This window comes from Xenopus tropicalis, chromosome 2, assembly GCF_000004195.4.
Source record: "Xenopus tropicalis strain Nigerian chromosome 2, UCB_Xtro_10.0, whole genome shotgun sequence".
Lineage (NCBI taxonomy): Eukaryota > Metazoa > Chordata > Amphibia > Anura > Pipidae > Xenopus > Xenopus tropicalis.
Window position 1 is genome coordinate 423,810 of NC_030678.2, and position 14,264 is coordinate 438,073.

Below are 14,264 nucleotides of genomic sequence, written 5' to 3' on the forward strand. Positions count from 1 at the left end.
TCACACACAGCCCCGAGCGCTCACACACACACACAGCCCCGAGCGCTCACACACACACACAGCCCCGAGCGCTCACACACACACACAGCCCCGAGCGCACGCTCACACACAGCCCCGAGCGCTCACACACAGCCCCGAGCGCACGCTCACACACACAGCCCCGAGCGCACGCTCACACACAGCCCCGAGCGCTCACACACACACACAGCCCCGAGCGCTCACACACGCGGATCCGGGCTCACACCCCCTGGGGCTTGTGCAAATACTGGTGGAGTCGTGTCCCTAAACTCACAAACAGGATCTCTGCCAATGGGATCCCTGCTAATTAGGGAGGGAGATCCCGGGTACAGGGGCCTCAGCAGGGGGTAAGAGCAGCTAAAGGGGCAAGTAAGCAGCTCATTGCCCCCCTACAATTCCCCTGTTTAAAGGGCAAGTTTTCCCATCTCTGACAATGCATGGAGTTTGGCACTTAAGGGAGACGTGACTTACCCCAGGTGGGGGCAATCATTTTTTGATGCAAGTGCAACTGTCTCACAAAAAGTGCCCCTTTAACCCACAGTGTTACCCTGTGCCCCGCCCACCTGCCAGAGACCCGGGCCCAATGCCCCTCACTAAACGAGGGATTTTACACTTTAGGACCTGAAAGAGCCTCTCACTGCTTGGGGCCCCACGGGGCCGGCAATTACCCCATAGCCCCTCCCCCATACACACAGCAATGTGACACTTGGCACATCCCTCCTGCCCTTACCCAGGTACCATGTGCTGATGCCCGGGGGGGGGGGGGCAGAGGGAGCAGGAAGTTAGTGTGAGACAGACAGTGGGAGCTACCATACATCTGAGGGGCCCCCTTTGGTTTATTACCAGTATAACCGCCCAGCCCCCTTCCTCCAACAGAACCTCCCACCCAGTGGGATCATTATGGAGCATTCCATCACTGTAAGTCAGGGGGGCACCAACTCACTATGGAACATTCCATCACTGTAAGTCAGGGGGCACCAACTCACTATGGAACATTCCATCACTGTAAGTCAGGGGGGCACCAACTCACTATGGAACATTCCATCACTGTAAGTCAGGGGGGCACCAACTCACTATGGAACATTCCCTCACTGTAAGCCAGGGGGCACCAACTCACTATGGAACATTCCATCACTGTAAGCCAGGGGGGCACCAACTCACTATGGAACATTCCCTCACTGTAAGCCAGGGGGCACCAACTCACTATGGAACATTCCCTCACTGTAAGCCAGGGGGGCACCAACTCACTATGGAGCATTCCATCACTGTAAGCCAGGGGGGCACCAACTCACTATGGAGCATTCCATCACTGTAAGCCAGGGGGGCACCAACTCACTATGGAGCATTCCATCACTGTAAGCCAGGGGGGCACCAACTCACTATGGAACATTCCCTCACTGTAAGCCAGGGGTGCACCAACTCACTATGGAGCATTCCATCACTGTAAGCCAGGGGGGCACCAACTCACTATGGAGCATTCCATCACTGTAAGCCAGGGGGGCACCAACTCACTATGGAACATTCCCTCACTGTAAGCCAGGGGGCATCAACTCACTATGGAGCATTCCATCACTGTAAGCCAGGGGGCACCAACTCACTATGGAACATTCCTCACTGTAAGCCAGGGGGCACCAACTCACTATGGAGCATTCCATCACTGTAAGCCAGGGGGGCACCAACTCACTATGGAACATTCCATCACTGTAAGCCAGGGGGGGGCACCAACTCACTATGGAACATTCCATCACTGTAAGCCAGGGGGGCACCAACTCACTATGGAACATTCCATCACTGTAAGCCAGGGGGGCACCAACTCACTATGGAACATTCCATCACTGTAAGCCAGGGGGCACCAACTCACTATGGAACATTCCATCACTGTAAGCCAGGGGGCACCAACTCACTATGGAACATTCCATCACTGTAAGCCAGGGGGCACCAACTCACTATGGAACATTCCATCACTGTAAGCCAGGGGGGCACCAACTCACTATGGAACATTCCATCACTGTAAGCCAGGGGGGCACCAACTCACTATGGAACATTCCCTCACTGTAAGCCAGGGGGGCACCAACTCACTATGGAACATTCCATCACTGTAAGCCAGGGGGGCACCAACTCACTATGGAGCATTCCCTCACTGTAAGCCAGGGGGGGCACCAACTCACTATGGAACATTCCATCACTGTAAGCCAGGGGGGGCACCAACTCACTATGGAACATTCCATCACTGTAAGCCAGGGGGCACCAACTCACTATGGAACATTCCATCACTGTAAGCCAGGGGGGCACCAACTCACTATGGAACATTCCATCACTGTAAGCCACGGGGCATCAACTCACTATGGAGCATTCCATCACTGTAAGCCAGGGGGGCACCAACTCACTATGGAACATTCCCTCACTGTAAGCCAGGGGGCACCAACTCACTATGGAGCATTCCATCACTGTAAGCCAGGGGGGCACCAACTCACTATGGAACATTCCATCACTGTAAGCCAGGGGGCACCAACTCACTATGGAACATTCCATCACTGTAAGCCAGGGGGCACCAACTCACTATGGAACATTCCATCACTGTAAGCCAGGGGGCACCAACTCACTATGGAACATTCCATCACTGTAAACCAGGGGGCACCAACTCACTATGGAACATTCCATCACTACAAGCCAGGGGGCACCAACTCACTATGGAACATTCCATCACTGTAAGCCAGGGGGCACCAACTCACTATGGAACATTCCATCACTGTAAGCCAGGGGGGCACCAACTCACTATGGAACATTCCATCACTGTAAGCCAGGGGGGCACCAACTCACTATGGAGCATTCCATCACTGTAAGCCAGGGGGCACCAACTCACTATGGAGCATTCCATCACTGTAAGCCAGGGGGCACCAACTCACTATGGAACATTCCATCACTGTAAGCCAGGGGGCACCAACTCACTATGGAACATTCCATCACTGTAAGCCAGGGGGGCACCAACTCACTATGGAACATTCCATCACTGTAAGCCAGGGGGCACCAACTCACTATGGAGCATTCCATCACTGTAAGCCAGGGGGGCACCAACTCACTATGGAGCATTCCCTCACTGTAAGCCAGGGGGCACCAACTCACTATGGAACATTCCATCACTGTAAGCCAGGGGGGCACCAACTCACTATGGAGCATTCCATCACTGTAAGCCAGGGGGCACCAACTCACTATGGAACATTCCATCACTGTAAGCCAGGGGGGCACCAACTCACTATGGAACATTCCCTCACTGTAAGCCAGGGGGGCACCAACTCACTATGGAACATTCCATCACTGTAAGCCAGGGGGGCACCAACTCACTATGGAACATTCCATCACTGTAAGCCAGGGGGGCACCAACTCACTATGGAACATTCCATCACTGTAAGCCAGGGGGGCACCAACTCACTATGGAACATTCCATCACTGTAAGCCAGGGGGGCACCAACTCACTATGGAACATTCCATCACTGTAAGCCAGGGGGCACCAACTCACTATGGAGCATTCCACCCCCCCCCCACCCCAGGGCAGCAGTAGCCTAGCAGGACATGCTGATCCCCACAGTTCCATACACAGTTTCCTGTGAGATGCCCCCCCTGGGGTACCTACGGGTGACTCCCATAATTGCCAGTGTGTATCAGCAGGTCACAACTTGCCCGGTACAAGCCGACACTTAGGAGACCTGTCCTACCAGTGGCCTGGCACCTCCCACAATGGCCGGCTCCGAGGGGGAAACACCCAAATAAATTGCCCTGTGTATGGGGGGGGGGGGCACTGCCAGATTAAAACTGATTCTCTTTAAAGTGAAGAAAATTCAGTTTTTCAACCATTAAAGTGCAGCAGAGCTCACAATCTATCACTTCTAGAAGCTTCTACATTTCTGGCTTCTAATTGCTATTATGGGGGCCACACTAAGTACCGGCCCCAGGCACCACGACTGGCACTTAAACAGTTAAATCCTTCAGCGCTCATTGTTTTGCTTGTTGCCCTTCAGACCCCCCTCCCTCTGTAAATAGGGGGGTAAAACTAAGACTCACCGCTTGGCCCTCCCCACAGGGAAGTGGGAAAATGAAAGTAGTTTCACTATTGTGGGCAGAACGGGCAAAAACCCCTGAATATACCTGCAATGGGGGGGCAACTTCCCAGCAACCCCTTTGTGTGGAATATTGGGGGGGGGGGCAACTTCCCAGCAACCCCTTTGTGTGGAATATTGGGGGGGGGGGCAACTTCCCAGCAACCCCTTTGTGTGGAATATTGGGGGGGGGCAACTTCCCAGCAACCCCTTTGTGTGGAATATTGGGGGGGGCAACTTCCCAGCAACCACTTTGTGTGGAATATTGGGGGGGGCAACTTCCCAGCAACCACTTTGTGTGGAATATTGGGGGGGCAACTTCCCAGCAACCCCTTTGTGTGGAATATTGGGGGGGGCAACTTCCCAGCAACCCCTTTGTGTGGAATATTGGGGGGGGGCAACTTCCCAGCAACCACTTTGTGTGGAATATTGGGGGGGGGGCAACTTCCCAGCAACCACTTTGTGTGGAATATTGGGGGGGGGCAACTTCCCAGCAACCCCTTTGTGTGGAATATTGGGGGGGGGGCAACTTCCCAGCAACCCCTTTGTGTGGAATATTGGGGGGGGCAACTTCCCAGCAACCCCTTTGTGTGGAATACTGGGGGGGGGCAACTTCCCAGCAACCCCTTTGTGTGGAATATTGGGGGGGGGCAACTTCCCAGCAACCCCTTTGTGTGGAATACTGGGGGGGGGCAACTTCCCAGCAACCCCTTTGTGTGGAATACTGGGGGGGGGGCAACTTCCCAGCAACCCCTTTGTGTGTTATATTGGGGGGGGCACTTCTGGCCATACACACAGGTACATGGGGTTACAGTGGGAATAAACCTGCGCTGTTTCCCCCAAGTACTAAATATATAACTGTAAGCAGGTATGGGATCTGTTATCTGTAAAGCTCCGAATTACGGAAAAGCCATCTCCCATAGACTCCATTATAAGCAAATAATCCTAGTGCTACAGCTATTTATCTACTATAGACTGGGGGTAATACCTGTGCCCCCCCGTGTGTGTATGTATAGATATCCATTACTATACAGACTGGGGGTAATACCTGTGCCCCTCCCCCCGAGGGAGTATATATATATATTGAATAAAGCACCACTTATCAAATATAAGCATAAATCACAGAATGACATCACTAATCACCGATTATAACTGATGACATCACTTTGCTCCATTTATAAGGATATAGTTTACAGGATGTTTCTGGCGTTTCTATATTATATCCTTAGAAACGAAGCTTAGTGATGTCATTCCCGTCACGACTCACTGAAACTTGTGTATTTTAGTAAATAGCGCACCCCCTCTTGTGAAATGCGAGGATATTAGCAGTCGCCTCAGAGTTCCCCGTATAAAGGTGTCGGGGCTCCGGGGGGGCTCACCCTCGGGCTTTACAGGAGGGAGGAATCACTGAGCGGATAGGTTACAGGGGGGGATGGGGTAATTATGGCTCCGGGGTATTACTCACACCCCCAGCACTGAGGGACAGGGGGGAATGGGGTAATTATGGCTCCGGGGTATTACTCACACCCCCAGCACTGAGGGACAGGGGGGAATGGGGTAATTATGGCTCCGGGGTATTACTCACACCCCCAGCACTGAGGGACAGGGGGGAATGGGGTAATTATGGCTCCGGGGTATTACTCACACCCCCAGCACTGAGGGACAGGGGGGAATGGGGTAATTATGGCTCCGGGGTATTACTCACACCCCCAGCACTGAGGGACAGGGGGGAATGGGGTAATTATGGCTCCGGGGTATTACTCACACCCCCAGCACTGAGGGACAGGGGGGAATGGGGTAATTATGGCTCCGGGGTATTACTCACACCCCCAGCACTGAGGGACAGGGGGGAATGGGGTAATTATGGCTCCGGGGTATTACTCACACCCCCAGCACTGAGGGACAGGGGGGAATGGGGTAATTATGGCTCTGGGGTATTACTCACACCCCCAGCACTGAGGGACAGGGGGGAATGGGGTAATTATGGCTCTGGGGTATTACTCACACCCCCAGCACTGAGGGACAGGGGGGAATGGGGTAATTATGGCTCCGGGGTATTACTCACACCCCCAGCACTGAGGGACAGGGGGGAATGGGGTAATTATGGCTCCGGGGTATTACTCACTGAGGGACAGGGGGGTAGGGGGTAATTATGGGGTATAACTCACTGAGGGACAGGGGGGTAGGGGGTAATTAGGGGTATTACTCACACCCCCAGCACTGAGGGACAGGGGGGTAGGGGGTAATTATGGCTCCGGGGTATTACTCACTGAGGGACAGGGGGGTAGGGGGTAATTATGGCTCCGGGGTATTACTCACTGAGGGACAGGGGGGTAGGGGGTAATTATGGGGTATTACTCACTGAGGGACAGGGGGTAGGGGGGTAATTAGGGGTATTACTCACTGAGGGACAGGGGGGTAGGGGGTAATTAGGGGTATTACTCACTGAGGGACAGGGGGGTAGGGGGGTAATTAGGGGTATTACTCACTGAGGGACAGGGGGGTAGGGGGTAATTAGGGGTATTACTCACTGAGGGACAGGGGGGTAGGGGGTAATTAGGGGTATTACTCACTGAGGGACAGGGGGGTAGGGGGTAATTAGGGGTATTACTCACTGAGGGACAGGGGGGTAGGGGGTAATTAGGGGTATTACTCACTGAGGGACAGGGGGGTAGGGGGTAATTAGGGGTATTACTCACTGAGGGACAGGGGGGTAGGGGGTAATTATGGGGTATTACTCACTGAGGGACAGGGGGGTAGGGGGGTAATTATGGGGTATTACTCACTGAGGGACAGGGGGGTAGGGGGTAATTAGGGGTATTACTCACTGAGGGACAGGGGGGTAGGGGGTAATTAGGGGTATTACTCACTGAGGGACAGGGGGGTAGGGGGTAATTATGGGGTATTACTCACTGAGGGACAGGGGGGTAATTATGGGGTATTACTCACTGAGGGACAGGGGGGTAGGGGGGTAATTATGGGGTTTACTCACTGAGGGACAGGGGGTAGGGGGGTAATTATGGGGTATTACTCACTGAGGGACAGGGGGGTAGGGGGTAATTAGGGGTTTTAATCACTGAGGGACAGGGGGGTAGGGGGTAATTAGGGGTATTACTCCCTGAGGGACAGGGGGGTAGGGGGTAATTAGGGGTATTACTCACTGAGGGACAGGGGGGTAGGGGGTAATTAGGGGTATTACTCACTGAGGGACAGGGGGGTAGGGGGTAATTAGGGGTATTACTCACTGAGGGACAGGGGGTAAGGGGGTAATTATGGGTATTACTCACTGAGGGACAAGGGGGGTAGGGGGTAATTAGGGGTATTACTCACTGAGGGACAGGGGGGTAGGGGGTAATTATGGGGTATTACTCACTGAGGGACAGGGGGGTAATTATGGGGTATTACTCCACTGAGGGACAGGGGGGTAGGGGGGTATTATGGGGTATTACTCACTGAGGGACAGGGGGGTAGGGGGGTAATTATGGGGTATTACTCACTGAGGGACAGGGGGGTAGGGGGTAATTAGGGGTATTACTCACTGAGGGACAGGGGGGTAGGGGGTAATTAGGGGTATTACTCACTGAGGGACAGGGGGGTAGGGGGTAATTAGGGGTATTACTCACTGAGGGACAGGGGGGTAGGGGGTAATTAGGGGTATTACTCACTGAGGGACAGGGGGGTAGGGGGTAATTAGGGGTATTACTCACTGAGGGACAGGGGGGTAGGGGGTAATTAGGGGTATTACTCACTGAGGGACAGGGGGGTAGGGGGTAATTAGGGTATTACTCACTGAGGGACAGGGGGGTAGGGGGTAATTAGGGGTATTACTCACTGAGGGACAGGGGGGTAGGGGGTAATTAGGGGTATTACTCACTGAGGGACAGGGGGGTAGGGGGGTAATTAGGGGTATTACTCACTTGAGGGACAGGGGGGTAGGGGGTAATTAGGGGTATTACTCACTGAGGGACAGGGGGGTAGGGGGTAATTAGGGGTATTACCCCTGAGGGACAGGGGGGTAGGGGGGTAATTAGGGGTATTACTCCACTGAGGGACCAGGGGGGTAGGGGGTAATTATGGGGTATTACTCACTGAGGGGGGGGACAGGGGGGGTAGGGGGTAATTAATGGGGTATTACCACTGAGGGACAGGGGGGTAGGGGGGTAATTAGGGGTATTACTCACTGAGGGACAGGGGGGTAGGGGGGTACATTAGGGGTATTACTCACTGAGGGACAGGGGGGTAGGGGGTAATAGGGGTATTACTCACTGAGGGACAGGGGGGTAGGGGGTAATTTAGGGGGTTATTACCCTTCCACTTGAGGGACAGGGGGGTAGGGGGTAATTAGGGGGTATTAACCACTGGAGGGAGCAGGGGGGTAGGGGGTAATTAGGGGTATTACTCACTGAGCGACAGGGGGGTAATTAGGGGTATTACTCCACTGAGGGACAGGGGGGTAGGGGGGTACTTAGGGGTATTACTCACGAGGGACAGGGGGGTAATTAGGGGTATTACTCACTGAGGGACAGGGGGGTTAGGGGGTAATTAGGGGTATTACTCACTGAGGGACAGGGGGGTAATTAGGGGTATTACTCACTGAGGGACAGGGGGGTAGGGGGTAATTAGGGGTATTACTCACTGAGGGACAGGGGGGGTAATTAGGGGTATTACTCACTGAGGGACAGGGGGGTAGGGGGGTAATTAGGGGTATTACTCACTGAGGGACAGGGGGGGTAATTAGGGGTATTACTCACTGAGGGACAGGGGGGTAGGGGGTAATTAGGGGTATTACTCACTGAGGGACAGGGGGGTAGGGGGTAATTAGGGGTATTACTCACTGAGGGACAGGGGGGTAGGGGGTAATTATGGGGTATTACTCACTGAGGGACAGGGGGGTAGGGGGTAATTAGGGGTATTACTCACTGAGGGACAGGGGGGTAATTAAGGGTATTACTCACTGAGGGACAGGGGGGTAGGGGGGTAATTAGGGGTATTACTCACTGAGGGACAGGGGGGTAATTAGGGGTATTACTTCACTGAGGGACAGGGGGTAGGGGGTAATTAGGGGTATTACTCACTGAGGGACAGGGGGGTAATTAGGGGTATTACTCACTGAGGGACAGGGGGGTAGGGGGTAATTAGGGTATTACTCACTGAGGGACAGGGGGGTAATTAGGGGTATTACTCACTGAGGGACAGGGGGGTAGGGGGTAATTAGGGGTATTACTCACTGAGGGACAGGGGTAATTAGGGGTATTACTCACTGAGGGACAGGGGGTAGGGGGTAATTAGGGGTATTACTCACTGAGGGACAGGGGGGTAGGGGGTAATTAGGGGTATTACTCACTGAGGGACAGGGGGGTAATTAGGGGTATTACTCACTGAGGGACAGGGGGGTAGGGGGTAATTAGGGGTATTACTCACTGAGGGACAGGGGGGTAGGGGGTAATTAGGGGTATTACTCACTGAGGGACAGGGGGGTAGGGGGTAATTAGGGGTATTACTCACTGAGGGACAGGGGGTAGGGGTAATTATGGGTATTACTCACTGAGGGACAGGGGGGTAGGGGGTAATTAGGGGTATTACTCACTGAGGGACAGGGGGGTAATTAGGGGTATTACTCACTGAGGGACAGGGGGGTAGGGGGGTAATTAGGGGTATTACTCACTGAGGGACAGGGGGGTAATTAGGGGTATTACTCACTGAGGGACAGGGGGGTAGGGGGTAATTAGGGGTATTACTCACTGAGGGACAGGGGGGTAATTAGGGGTATTACTCACTGAGGGACAGGGGGGTAGGGGTAATTAGGGGTATTACTCACTGAGGGACAGGGGGGTAATTAGGGGTATTACTCACTGAGGGACAGGGGGGTAGGGGGTAATTAGGGGTATTACTCACTGAGGGACAGGGGGGTAATTAGGGGTATTACTCACTGAGGGACAGGGGGGTAGGGGGTAATTAGGGGTATTACTCACTGAGGGACAGGGGGGTAGGGGGTAATTAGGGGTATTACTCACTGAGGGACAGGGGGGTAATTAGGGGTATTACTCACTGAGGGACAGGGGGGTAGGGGGGTAATTAGGGGTATTACTCACTGAGGGACAGGGGGGTAGGGGGGTAATTAGGGGTATTACTCACTGAGGGACAGGGGGGTAGGGGGGTAATTAGGGGTATTACTCACTGAGGGACAGGGGGGTAGGGGGGTAATTAGGGGTATTACTCACTGAGGGACAGGGGGGTAGGGGGTAATTATGGGGTATTACTCACTGAGGGACAGGGGGGTAGGGGGGTAATTAGGGGTATTACTCACTGAGGGACAGGGGGGTAGGGGGTAATTAGGGGTATTACTCACTGAGGGACAGGGGGGTAGGGGGGTAATTAGGGGTATTACTCACTGAGGGACAGGGGGGTAGGGGGGTAATTAGGGGTATTACTCACTGAGGGACAGGGGGGTAATTAGGGGTATTACTCACTGAGGGACAGGGGGGTAGGGGGGTAATTAGGGGTATTACTCACTGAGGGACAGGGGGGTAATTAGGGGTATTACTCACTGAGGGACAGGGGGGTAGGGGGGTAAGTCCCAGGAGAGGGAGAGGGACTGACCCACAGAGCTTACACTCTAAGGACACACAAAGAGGGATAGGCTCCTCCTACTCGCCCCTGGGTCCCGCCCCCACAAAGTGACCAAGTGCAGGGAAGTTAATGGGGATCAGACACTAATGCTCCCGCCAGGCCCGCTGTTACAGTACGGGGCAAGAGACAGAGCGGTGGGTCGGGGGCGGGGCTCGGTACTTACCGGCACGGAGGAGGAGGAGGAAGAAGTAGAAGAGGAACAGCCGCCCCGGTAGCCGCATGGTCACTCCGAGCTTTCCCCTCACTCTCTGTGGGACGCTACCAGCTGGGGCGGGGCCTCTGGCGCTACTACTGCCCGCCCCTTCCCCGCACCCCTCCCTTCTACTACATTACGTCACCCACTCCAGGTGCTCATGTCACCTGTCCGTAACACCCAATCAGCGCACTGCCCCGCCCCATCACTGGCGGATGTGCCCTTACGGAAGGTTTGAGCGAAGGAATGCGGGGATTTCAGCTGTGTTTTAGTTGTTCTGTGGCTCACACACTAGTGTCTTACCCTGCCCCCTAGTGGGCCCTCTCTGTGCTTTCATTCCTACCCACAATCCCCTGTCTTACCCCCACTCTGGGCTTCATTCCTACCCACAATCCCCTGTCTTACCCCCACTCTGGGCTTCATTCCTACCCACAATCCCCTGTCTTACCCCTACTCTGGGCTTCATTCCTACCCACAATCCCCTGTCTTACCCCCACTCTGGGCTTCATTCCTACCCACAATCCCCTGTCTTACCCCCACTCTGGGCTTCATTCCTACCCACAATCCCCTGTCTTACCCCTACTCTGGGCTTCATTCCTACCCACAATCCCCTGTCTTACCCCTACTCTGTGCTTTCATTCCTACCCACAATCCCCTGTCTTACCCCCACTCTGGGCTTCATTCTACCACAATCCCCTGTCTTACCCCTACTCTGGGCTTCATTCCTACCCACAATCCCCTGTCTTACCCCTACTCTGGGCTTCATTCCTACCCACAATCCCCTGTCTTACCCCTACTCTGGGCTTCATTCCTACCCACAATCCCCTGTCTTACCCCTACTCTGGGCTTCATTCCTACCCACAATCCCCTGTCTTACCCCTACTCTGGGCTTCATTCCTACCCACAATCCCCTGTCTTACCCCTACTCTGGGCTTCATTCCTACCCACAATCCCCTGTCTTACCCCTACTCTGGGCTTCATTCCTAACCCACAATCCCCTGTCTTAACCCCTACTCTGGCTTCATTCCTACCCACAATCCCCTGTCTTACCCCTACTCTGGGCTTCATTCCTACCACAATCCCCTGTCTTACCCCTACTCTGGGCTTCATTCCTACCACAATCCCCTGTCTTACCCCTACTCTGGGCTTCATTCCTACCCCACAATCCCCTGTCTTACCCCTACTCTGTGCTTTCATTCCTACCCACAATCCCCTGTCTTACCCCCACTCTGGCTTCATTCCTACCCACAATCCCCTGTCTTACCCCTACTCTGGGCTTCATTCCTACCCACAATCCCCTGTCTTACCCCTACTCTGGGCTTCATTCCTACCCACAATCCCCTGTCTTACCCCTACTCTGGGCTTCATTCCTACCCACAATCCCCTGTCTTACCCCCACTCTGGGCTTCATTCCTACCCACAATCCCCTGTCTTACCCCTACTCTGGGCTTCATTCCCTACCCACAATCCCCTGTCTTACCCCTACTCTGGGCTTCATTCCTACCCACAATCCCCTGTCTTACCCCCACTCTGGCTTCATTCCTACCCACAATCCCCTGTCTTACCCCCACTCTGGGCTTCATTCCTACCCACAATCCCTGTCTTACCCCTACTCTGGGCTTCATTCCTACCCACAATCCCCTGTCTTACCCCCACTCTGGGCCTTCATTCCTACCCACAATCCCCTGTCTTACCCTACTCTGGGCTTCATTCCTACCCCACAATCCCCTGTCTTACCCCTACTCTGGGCTTCATTCCTACCCACAATCCCCTGTCTTACCCCTACTTGGGCTCATTCTACCCAACCCCTGTTTACCCCTACTCTGGGCTTCATTCCTACCCACAATCCCCTGTCTTACCCCTACTCTGGGCTTCATTCCTACCCACAATCCCCTGTCTTACCCCTACTCTGGGCTTCATTCTACCCACAATCCCCTGTCTTACCCTATCTGGGCTTCATTCCTACCCACAATCCCCTGTCTTACCCCTACTCTGGGCTTCATTCCTACCACAATCCCTGTCTTACCCCCCTCTGGGCTTCATTCCTACCCCACAATCCCCTGTCTTACCCCTACTCTGGGCTTCATTCCTACCCACAATCCCTGTCTTACCCCTACTCTGGCTTCATTCCTACCCACAATCCCCTGTCTTACCCCTACTCTGGGCTTCATTCCTACCCACAATCCCCTGTCTTACCCCTACTCTGGGCTTCATTCCTACCCACAATCCCCTGTCTTACCCCTACTCTGGGCTTCATTCCTACCCACAATCCCCTGTCTTACCCCTACTCTGGGCTTCATTCCTACCCCACAATCCCCTGTCTTACCCCTACTCTGGGGCTTCATTCCTACCCACAATCCCCTGTCTTACCCCTACTCTGGGCTTCATTCCTACCCCACAATCCCCTGTCCTTACCCCTACTCTGGGCTTCATTCCTACCCACAATCCCCTGTCTTACCCCTACTCTGGGCTTCATTCCTACCCACAATCCCCTGTCTTACCCCTACTCTGGGCTTCATTCCTACCCACAATCCCCTGTCTTACCCCTACTCTGGGCTTCATTCCTACCCACAATCCCCTGTCTTACCCCTACTCTGGGCTTCATTCCTACCCACAATCCCCTGTCTTACCCCTACTCTGGGCTTCATTCCTACCCACAATCCCTTCTTACCCCTACTCTGGCTTCATTCCTACCCACAATCCCCTGTCTTACCCCACTCTGGGCTTCATTCCTACCCACAATCCCCGTCTTACCCCTACTCTGGGCTTCATTCCTACCCACAATCCCCTGTCTTACCCCTACTCTGGGCTTCATTCCTACCCACAATCCCCTCTCTGACCTCCTCACTGGGCTTCATTCTTACCCACAATCCCCTGTCTTACCCCCACTCTGGGCTTCATTCCTACCCACAATCCCCTGTCTTACCCCCACTCTGGGCTTCATTCCTACCCACAATACCCTGTCTTACCCCTACTCTGGGCTTCATTCCTACCCACAATCCCCTGTCTTACCCCTACTCTGGGGCTTCATTCCTACCCACAATCCCCTGTCTTACCCCCACTCTGGGCTTCATTCCTACCCACAATCCCCTGTCTTACCCCTACTCTGGGCTTCATTCCTACCCTCAATCCCCCTGTTTTACCCCTACTCTGGGCTTCATTTCTACCCACAATCCCCTGTCTTACCCCCACTCTGGGCTTCATTCCTACCCACAATCCCCTGTCTTACCCTACTCTGGCTTCATTCCTACCCACAATCCCCTGTCTTACCCCTACTCTGGGCTTCATTCCTACCCACAATCCCCTCTCTGACCTCCTCACTGGGCTTC

General features: G+C 54.2%; 1 protein-coding gene across 1 annotated transcript in view; it reads right to left on the reverse strand.

Moving 5' to 3' along the window:
• The window catches only part of ptgfrn (prostaglandin F2 receptor inhibitor), a 42,138-nt gene extending 30,937 nt beyond the window's left edge, over window positions 1-11,201 (reverse strand). Inside the window, exon 1 of the mRNA XM_031896396.1 lies at window positions 10,906-11,201. Coding sequence (XP_031752256.1) covers window positions 10,906-10,963 — 58 coding nt within the window. The 5' untranslated portion in view covers window positions 10,964-11,201. The remainder of the gene's footprint in view (window positions 1-10,905) is intronic.
• Between the last annotated feature and the right edge of the window lie 3,063 nt (window positions 11,202-14,264).